The 10,197-nt window shown below is 35.6% G+C and overlaps 1 protein-coding gene and 1 pseudogene across 1 annotated transcript; one reads left to right on the forward strand and one right to left on the reverse strand.

Annotated features, from left to right (window-relative positions):
- Positions 1–486: 486 nt before the first annotated feature.
- On the forward strand, positions 487–3,043 carry LOC142554327 (putative receptor-like protein kinase At5g61350; annotated as a pseudogene).
- A 552-nt stretch (positions 3,044–3,595) lies between these two features.
- On the reverse strand, positions 3,596–9,751 carry LOC142553267 (SNF1-related protein kinase catalytic subunit alpha KIN10-like). Its single transcript, XM_075663399.1, has 11 exons — positions 9,587–9,751; positions 8,658–8,856; positions 8,247–8,431; positions 7,978–8,160; positions 7,733–7,864; positions 7,450–7,635; positions 6,955–7,043; positions 6,796–6,904; positions 4,720–4,830; positions 4,298–4,507; positions 3,596–3,813 (listed from the first exon to the last, which is right to left on the reverse strand). Exons 2-11 carry the CDS (start codon positions 8,833–8,835, stop codon positions 3,700–3,702), a joined length of 1,497 nt encoding a protein of 498 aa, XP_075519514.1. The 5' UTR covers positions 8,836–8,856; positions 9,587–9,751; the 3' UTR covers positions 3,596–3,699.
- Between the last annotated feature and the right edge of the window lie 446 nt (positions 9,752–10,197).

Here is a 10,197-nt window from a genome sequence, read left to right on the forward strand (position 1 = left end):
AAAGTGTGAAAAAAACTAAGTTAATTATAACATTTTTATATTTTAATTGATGTTAAATAATTTGTAACATCACTTTATATAAGATTTGATGGTTATTATTAGTCTATCACTCTAAATTGATTCAAATTTGTGCGAACTTATATATATTCAGTCGAAAATATTTTAATGTTTTGATTAATTAAATACAAATAACTTTTAATAGTATATTTAATTTTTGATATGATTGAAAATATTTTAAATATAATGACGATATAAATTGTGTTCAATAAATTGTTAATAAAATTTTAAAAATATTTAAATTTCTTATTTACATCAAATATTCTATTTAAATGATATTTATTTTAATTTTTTTATTTCTAAATATTTTTCAAAAAATTTAAATTTTTATATATTTATAATATTTTTTTTAAATACCCGTTCAGCGAAATTTCATTGTAACTGGAACGATAGCATCCATTCCGATCTCCGCGACCGCGACAGCGAACCATGCATCTGATTGACTGTGGATCGCCTGATGACACCGTGCTTGATGATGGTAGAACCTTCAAATCTGATCCTCAATCTGCTTCTTACCTGTCCACAGATGAAGACATTCTTACTTCCATCAATTCTTTTCCCAACAATTCTCTTACTTTTTCACCAGTCGTGTCTCTTCCTTTGTATCTTACTGCAAGAATTTTTACCCACGAGTCGATATACCTGTTTCCCATCTTGAAGCCAGGTCGGCATTGGATACGTCTACATTTTTACCCTCTCCCTCACCAGTCCTATAATCTTACTTCAGCTACATTTACAGTCACCGCTGATGATATTGTGCTCCTGCATGGATTTTCAGTCAAGAATCGTGATAAAATGGTATTCAAAGAGTACCTCGTTAATGTTACTTCTGATAAGATTACCCTAATGTTTTCACCTCTGAAGAATTCTTTCGCTTTTGTAAATGCTATTGAGGTTGTTTCTTCCCCCAAAGACCTCATATCCGATTCAGCCTCAGCTGTCTCCCCGGTAGGTGACTTCAATGGATTAGATGGCTATGCATTGGAAGTGTCGTATCGATTAATTAAATGTTGGAGGGGCGATTGTCACTCCTAAAATGACACTTTGTGGAGAACATGGCTTCAAGATGGCCAGTTTATGAAGTTCCCCCAGGGAGCTAGAAACGTGTCGGTTCCTACAAATTTGATAAAATATCCAAACGGTGGGGCGACCCCTTTAATCGCCCCTTATTCGGTATATGCAACAGCCGATCAGATGGGAGATTCTGGAGTAAACGACCCGAATTTCAACCTCACTTGGGAAATGACCGTTGATCCAAGCTTTTCCTATCTGATTAGGCTTCATTTTTGCGATATTGTCAGCACGGGACTCAACGAGCTTTACTTCAATGTATATATCAACAGGATAACTGGCGTCTCGAATCTTGATCTTTCGACGCTTACGTCAGGCCTTTCCATTCCTTATTACAAAGATTTTGTGCTCAATGCCTCTTATATTTCAAATGGTTCAATCAATATTCAAATTGGCCCAAGTTCAAACGTTCATGCAAGTGTTCCAAACGCTATCTTGAATGGTTTGGAGGTGATGAAAATGAGCAATTCAGCAGGGAGTTTGGATGGATTGTTCTCTGCTGATGGGACTTACGGAGGCGTAAAATCCGGCCTTAATCAAAAGATGAAAGCTGTTGCTGGTTTCGGATTAGTAATGGCCAATGGGAGGAGTTTCGTTAGTTTTGCTTGTTCTGATGATAATCCGGTGGAAGAGAACACCCAAAGGCTACATAAAACAGAAGACCTTCTCATCTTGGTTTCTTCCTCTTAATCCAAAACAATGTAGCTTCTTGTCTAGCAAGAGCAAGAGCACCACTTTTTCGAGTATCACCTCCATTGGTCAAAATCTTGGGAGATTTTTCACTCTTCATGAGATACGTGATGCAACAAAGAATTTTGATGAAAAGGCGATTATTGGTGTTGGAGGATTCGGAAAAGTGTTTCTCGGGGAGTTGGAAGATGGGACAAAAGTAGCTATAAAACGAGGCAATCCATCATCATCACAAGGGATCAACGAGTTCCAAACTGAAATTCAGTTGCTGTCAAAACTGAGGCATAGGCACCTCGTATCACTCATAGGATACTGTGATGAACAATCAGAAATGATTCTTGTTTACGAGTACATGGCATATGGTCCTCTACGGGACCACCTCTACGGTTCCAACTTAGCTCCTTTATCATGGAGGCAAAGGCTAGAGATCTGCATTGGTTCAGCGCGAGGTCTACATTATCTGCACACTGGTTCGACACAAGGGATCATCCACCGAGACGTGAAAACCACAAACATTCTACTTGATGAGAATTTTCTTGCCAAAGTTTCTGATTTTGGTTTGTCTAAAGCTGGACCAGCTTCGTTGGATCAAACTCATGTCAGCACCGCAGTAAAGGGAAGTTTCGGATATCTCGATCCTGAATACTTCAGAAGACAACAATTGACAGAAAAATCTGATGTTTACTCTTTCGGGGTCGTCCTTTTTGGGGTTTTATGTGCTAGGCCAGCTCTAGATCCTGCTTTGCCTAGAGAACAAGTGAATCTAGCAGAATGGGCTAAGCAAGAAAATGCAAAAGGTGTTATAGAAAAGATCGTTGATCCTACTATTGCTGAAACTACGAGTAAAGATTCATTGCTGAAATTTGTTGAAGCTGCAGAGAAATGCTTGGCCGAACATGGAGCGGGTAGACCTTCAATGGGGGACGTTTTGTGGCATTTGGAGTATGCCTTGCAGCTTCAAGGAACAAATTCAGAAACTTCTGATCGAGGAAATGAAGCTAAAATCGGTGAGAATGATGAAAAAGTCGGAAAAAATGGGACGAAAGAAGAGATGATTGTTGATATTAGCGATGATTCTGGGTTGGTTGTGGGATTCTCCCATGTTTCTTGAAAGTTTTCATGGAAGACAGTAGATTTTAATTTGCTTCTCACAATGGAATTTTATATTTTGATTTTGTATTTCAATCAAGCTTCATATAATCTCAAATTCATCAAAAGATTGTTCGGATAAGATGGAAGAAGTGAGTTTTTTTTTTAAACTTTAGGAATCCACGGCCGCTATTTCAATTGGTAATAAACCTAAAAGTTCTATGTAGTAGTCTACAAACCACCTTCACGGATAAACGGCGGAAGTGAATTCTTGCTTTGTCGGGAAGTGTCCTTAAATTGTGTGATGTAATGAAGCTTCAAAGCATAGATTATGTAAAAATATTTACTAATTTTATATTAACTTGAGCAATTTTAATAATAATTGTTATGAATTTTAAATACATCAAAAATTTATTGATCAAATCTTTCTAAAATCAAATTTTTTTCTTCAAAGTAAATTCATCAATTCAAACGCAACCTGCGTTGCTAAGGAACCGCAAGATTTAAATTACAAATCAAAATTATGTTTTCTTTGTCATTTAGATGGTTCTTATTTTCGTTTTATCTCAACGAGGAGTCTTATACATGTATCTCGTTTGTGTAATATAAAATGGAACTCCTCATCTAATACGTGGACAATTATATTTTATTAAAAAGTTTCAACCCCAAAAACACAAAATGGACAAGATGCAAAAAGTTATATTACATTTATTATACATACTAAGCTAGGAGTAAAATCATATATACAATTAATTAACTCGTAATTTGTTACTGACAATACTAACACTTGCATTAAGAAACATGAAGCCTCATCATGAAAAAAGCACAGAAATCCAGGAACAGTAACACTGAACCACTTAGCCTCTGTAGATCAAGCAAATACTCTACATCGCCATTTTTATATAGCTGCCAAAATTCAAATTCATCGACATTAACCGAAAAAGTAATGTCTCCAAAGCATATGAGTTCTAGACTATATAGTACATCAGATTACCCATTTGGCTTAAATTTATAGGTCTACTGTATCATTATATAGTAGGATGAGAAGTATTAAGTTTGACAGATTCGGATGAAGTGGGTGTTAGGTAAGACTTAGAGATATGATGCTGGAGGCTAGGCTAGGCTAGGCCTCAACCCTTTCGTGCATATATTTTTTAAATATTCTACATGTCAGGGTCTACCTCAACACCCATTGCTCACGAATCTTGTTTAAGAAAAGAACATTGTCACTTGGTATGTTAAAACAAAAGTCAAGGGCATGGTCAAATCTTAAAGATAAGTTCAAAATGCACTAAAAGCATGTACGAGCACGTAAAATCTCGATTTTTGAGCATATAGTACCAAGGTAGGGGTAATAGTAATGAAACAACCAAACATGATATTATCATACCTGGATTTCAAACTTCACAACACTCTGAGGCTTTAAAACATTAGCATTGACAGAAGTTACGTGATTATTGGTGGCCGCGTTCTTGGAATCTTGAAAAGTATGAACAAGAATGCATTTCATGTTATAGAGCCCAACCTTCTTCCACCTGACATTTAGTCCTTGCAAAGCTCCAAGAATTTGGGTCATTATCTCCCGCGGATGAGCTGGAGACTGGTGGAGTAGTCAAAAAGAGAAATTAGTGAAAAACAACCCAAATATCTTGCATAGATCATAAAGTAAATGCAATTATTTTCTTCCCCGCGACTTGTGCGTTGGATAATTAGCACATTTTTTTACTTGCATCTCAAGGAAGAAAATATGGGGTACTAGGTACAGTTTGTTTACTCCAGCTGAAAAGAGAACCATAAGTTCACAATTCGAACCTGTAGTCCAACTAGCCATTGCTTCTTTCTGCATAATTGAGGTGACAGTATCCCATGATGAGGAAAACTGCGCTTATCAGCTTCTGGATAAGATACAGCGGGAGAAGTCTCCTGAAGAGAGACATGACAACCATGAACTTTTATGGTAATGTTTTTGGAAATTACAAGACATGGTGAAAAAACTAGAATTTGTGTCAGGCAGCAAAAGCTTTCATGGTGGCAGGCCCAAAAATACAATGACATTGTAAATAAGGGAAGCGTCAATTCATTTGCTTATGCAAATCAGACACTAGTTGGTTCAACTTGTATACTTTAACCAGGACATGACAAATGAAGTTCAAATTTTGGACAATGGTACAATTAAGATCAAATGATTACTTGCCGAAACCATGCTGTAACAAAGAATAAAATTTTAAACTTCTGGCAGTAATAATATTCATAAATTGAACTTTCTACCAATTAAGTTTCCATTTCACTTCATTTCAAATGGGTCAAATGGGAGCACTGAAAAATGGTCAGATGACGTAGATCACCACATGGTATTCTTTTTACACGATATGCATTGCATCACACAAAATGCCAAACGCTTTTCCAAGCTAAATAGAATAAGTCAATGCATTCTCTTTATATGCATTAGGTTATATAGGATATAATAAAGACAATATCATATTAATGGATCCCAAAAGTATTAGCTATACTAATGACCCGGTATTACGCGAGTCATTACAATGGTGAGAAGCTAGACACGTCTTATATTTTCCCCTTCAAGTGAACCATTTCCAACTGACAAATAAAGTATTGCGTGTACATGGGAATTAAAAGCCACAATAGTTTTCAATTGGAGATGGGCATAAAATACGTTGGAAATTTTTTGGTGGGCAAGTGTGACTGCATGATAGGCAATATTTGTGAATTTGACTGATCAACATGCTTCATTCTCTTATTCAGTTATTTTCTGTTTAGGCATCAACCACGAAGAGGGAATTACACAATAATTAACCCATTTGACTTTAACTCCTGTTAGATTGGTGAAAACTTCAGAGCGATCTTGAGATATATGTAGTACAGGTTAAACTACACTCAGAGATATCATGAAAGCTAGGTCAAGCACAAAACGAACAACTCTCAATTTCAATAAGGATCTATCATAAGGTTTTGAGAACATGATGAACTTTTACATGTGAAAGCGGAAAGCCACAGCAGAAGATCTACAGGGAGCAAGGCCAATATATAAAACATAAACACGAGTAACGTAGCATATGAAGATTTAAAATACGATATACTCTCTATAAATTAATAGCACTGGGACCATCTAAATTCTATTAAATAAAAAGGCACCAATTAATTGATAAATTAATAATTTAAAAAAGTATAGAGTAAAATTCAAGATTCAGTAAACATGTACAAGTTAATTATATACTAATTAAATCAACTAAATATGATTGGGTCAAAGTATCTCCCGGAAAGATAATGTGTTGGACGCAACCAATCTTGTTGGATCGGTGTATATTGTAAATATTCACATAGCGACAATAGAAAGTTGTTTTTGATATTGCAAAATCCATTCTGTGGAAGAAATGGCATCTTATAACTTAAATGAGTCTTTAAGTAGAGAAGAAATGGCATCATATAACTTAAATAAGTCTTTAAGTAAAAAAGTCATTCATGAATACTTAAAGAGTTAGGTTATCATGATAAAATCCATATATCCTGACGAAAATGATCCTAGCTCAGATATTTTAAATTTAAAATAAATATTTGGCAACAATACATAAATATCTACTGATGATTAAGCTGGAGATGACACTGTAGCTTTGGAGCCCATGACTGACAAGGAACAAATCGAAGAATCAACAATATTTTATAACGTTTATAATAGTTTAAATTCTTGAGCTTCTAGATGCAATAAGAAAAGTTACTATTTCTTTTACAATATTAATCTATATAACTTATACTAAATTTGGACCTACAGCTTTATATACCATAAAGACAAGAACGTGTTAAGTTAATCTGCAGGAATTCAAAGCTTCAATCAAATGCATGATAAAAAAGTAAAAAAATTCAATACAAACATACCACAGATTCCTGAAATTCACCACCAAGATATCCAGTGGATATGGGGGCGCGGTTGTCAAATAACAGATAGTATGCCACAGTCGCCTGCAGAATAATGTGATTCAGTAAACTCCACTTAAGGTGGTCAACGAGAAATAATTAATTTATAATATAGCATACATCATTTGTATCCTTTTTTGCAACGACTCAATCAGCTGGCCCCTGTCAAATTCCATCCTAACAACTTCTTGAACTATCTCTTCATCCAGCTGCAAAAGCAAATTGGTTCAAGTATTACAAGCACAAAAAACTACGGCGACTAACCAAGAATGTTATGCAGCCAAGTTAAGTTAAAGCATCATGTAACCAGTCAAAAAAGCTCATCCTCCTTTTATCAATAACAAGGTGGTGTTGACAATTATATGGCAATTATGCAAAACAATTCATTTATACAATATGCAGAGTCCACTGACAAAAAGGACCCAGAAATGCTAATTGGACAAATGCCAGATCCACTACTCATCGGTCGATGGCATGCTTTAAACCAATTGTTGGAGAAAATAAGAAATTAATGCTTTCCATATCTATTCCCGGAGAAAAAAAGAAAGAAATGGAGAAAAGAACAAAAAAAAGGCACCTCGACAAACAAAATATGGACGTATAACAAATATATACCTTTTTCAGGTGCTCCATTGCATTAGGTGGAGTAACAGCTAAATAGCGAGGAAGATGAAACCTAAACCAAGGGTGCTGACGAATCTCATTGATTGTTATCCTCTTCATAGGGTCCACTATCAGCATTCTTGGGATTAAATCACGAGCTCCATGAGACAAATGGCTTGGAAGAGTATACAAACCGCTCTAAAGTTATTCAGAAAAACTAATTAGTATAACCATCTCCATACCAACATGCTAGCATATTAAACAAAATACTGAGCTCAAAACTCATTTAGTGGACCTTTATTTTCTTGAAGAGGTTGGGAATGTTTTCATCATCAAAAGGAAGAGAACCGCAAAGAAGAGCGTACAAAATCACACCACAACTCCAAATATCAACCTCTGGGCCAGCATAGAGCTTTCCAGACACAACCTGCAATTAATTTCCACATATGTAATTTATTTTTCAAAACATTTTACATAGAAAAGATTGCTATAGATCATTCCAATAACAACTCTCTGTCACAATTATTTTGAACCAAAAACCTCAGGAGCAGCATAGTTTGGGCTTCCACAACTTGTTCTCAAAAAATGTCCATCCCGCATAATGTTGCTCAAGCCAAAATCAGCTAGCTTCACATTTCCATTGGAATCCAGAAGCAAGTTCTCAGGTTTGAGGTCACGATGAACCACCATGTTTCTGTGACAGTACTCAACTCCTGCAATAATCTGTTCCCAGAAAGAAAATCATAAACCTGATTTCTTCCCTTATCTCAAGGGCCATCAATTAAAAAAAAAATGACAGAGAACTTCACCTGCTGAAAAAAGTGCCGAGCTTCATCCTCAGCTAACCTGCCCTTTTCAACTATATAATCAAAGAGCTCCCCACGTTTCACATACTCCATCACAACATAAATGTCTAACTGTGTCTCTATCACCTCATAAAGACGTATCACGTGTGGATGCACAAACAATCGACAAATTTTGATTTCTCTTCTAACTGCAAAAGATTTTTAGTTCTTAGAAAATGCAGTGCAAGTGCTAATCTCACAGAAAATGGACTTAAAATCAACAATATAAAGTGAAGAAAATAGCATCAAAGGTGTAAAAATGAAAATTGCTAGTTTTCAGACCATGGACAAAAAGCCTTCCAGAAGACAATCGGAACGAATCAAATAGCATATTCTTTAAGCGGTGACATACAACTTACAAGCACAAATTCACACCTTTTTCCTCCATGTCAGGGCTTTTCATTTTACGACGGTTTAGAATTTTAATAGCCACTTTATATCCAGTCAGAATGTGCTCAGCTATTTTAACCTTCCCAAAGGAACCATGCCCAAGTGTTTTTCCAAGCCGGTAGTTCCTCACAAGTGAATCGGCAGTATTACCTCTGGTCTCCATATCTCAGTTGAACAAAGAAACCTGGAGCAGTTAAAAAAACCCGTATTATTGTTCTAGCTAATGTCAGATAGACTAATAACTTTTAATTCACTGAATGTGCAGTGGTTTCCACTGAATTTGTTATAAAATTCCAAAAATTTACACGTCAAGTTAATATAGATCTGCCCAGATCATAATCCTATAGATCACAAAAACGTTCTGAAACAACAATTAGATGAAACATTTGTGCAACTGTTGTTCGATGCTGAAATAAGTTTTGGTGGTAAAACAAAAGGAGATATCCAGGTGATTGTGGTTCCCTGCCGTGGTCTCCTGGCTTGAGAATAAACGAGATGAAGTCTTCCTTCTTACATGAATTCCCAATAAAGGCCGCAACGTTAAAGTCAAACCTCGCTTAAGACCAAAAACGTCGCACGCTGTGAGATTCACAAAAAATTACAAGCGCAGATATTCCACACATGCTCGCTCATAGGTTCACCAGGAGAAATCGATCTCTCCCCATAAGCAATCACTCAAAGTCCAAACGACAAAATTCCATCCTTACAGTCAGTCAATTACCTTCCAACACGCTACGGATTAGAAAAAGCGAACATAAAATCAATGATCAATAACAAAACCGATCGCCAATAAACAGCCACACATCTGTAATCTCGACAAAAACACTAAAAAAACTCCATTTCCAGCAAATAAAACAGTTGATCACATCGTAATAAAAATTGACAAAAAAAGTTGATTTCCCAGAGGAAAGTACCTTACATCCGAGAGCACTGCGTACAATGATACTGCAACGCCAATCCTCCGAGCAAATCTGAAGAGAAAGGAAGGAAGCGGGGGCTCAGTGCAAGTGGTGAAACGAGAAATCCAAAGGAAAACGAAGCAAGTACGATTGGACATATAATGGGAAAAGAAAGGGACCAATTCTCTCTGATATCAGCTGAATAAATTTTTAGTCCCACGTGTAAATATTATCTCTCCAATTCACCAATTTTTTGTCTTTTTTATTTGTCCATGTGTAAACGATAAATGATCCAACGATAATTTTATATAAATGGATAATGGTTCATAAATTTCATAATTTATTGAATCTTTAAAGATAAATCAAGTACAATAATTTCTTTACTTGTTCAATTTGTTATGTGTTTGACTATCTTTTTGCTTGACAAAATAACAACCCATGATAGTAGCATGAAATCTAGATCCTATACACGAAAAACTCATAAAAACTGTTCTACGAGTCAAATTTTTTAGATATATCTTAATTCGACATGAATCATTTAAAAATATAATTTTATGTCAAAATATTATTTTTCATTATAGATGTAGACTGAGTTGACTTGTCTTACAGATAAAAATATGTGATTC

The sequence above is a fragment of the Primulina tabacum genome, chromosome 8 (genome assembly GCF_025594145.1).
Source record: "Primulina tabacum isolate GXHZ01 chromosome 8, ASM2559414v2, whole genome shotgun sequence".
Taxonomy (NCBI): Eukaryota; Viridiplantae; Streptophyta; class Magnoliopsida; order Lamiales; family Gesneriaceae; genus Primulina; species Primulina tabacum.

Excerpts from the sequence above, each read along its gene's own strand:
- LOC142553267 (XM_075663399.1), bottom strand. The coding sequence starts at position 8,835 with ATGGAGACCAGAGGTAATACTGCCGATTCACTTGTGAGGAACTACCGG. Across the intron at positions 8,432-8,657 it reads CCCTGACATGGAGGAAAAAG|TTAGAAGAGAAATCAAAATT; the intron begins GTGTGAATTTGT and ends AATCTTTTGCAG. Across the intron at positions 4,831-6,795 it reads GTGAATTTCAGGAATCTGTG|GAGACTTCTCCCGCTGTATC; the intron begins GTATGTTTGTAT and ends GTCTCTCTTCAG.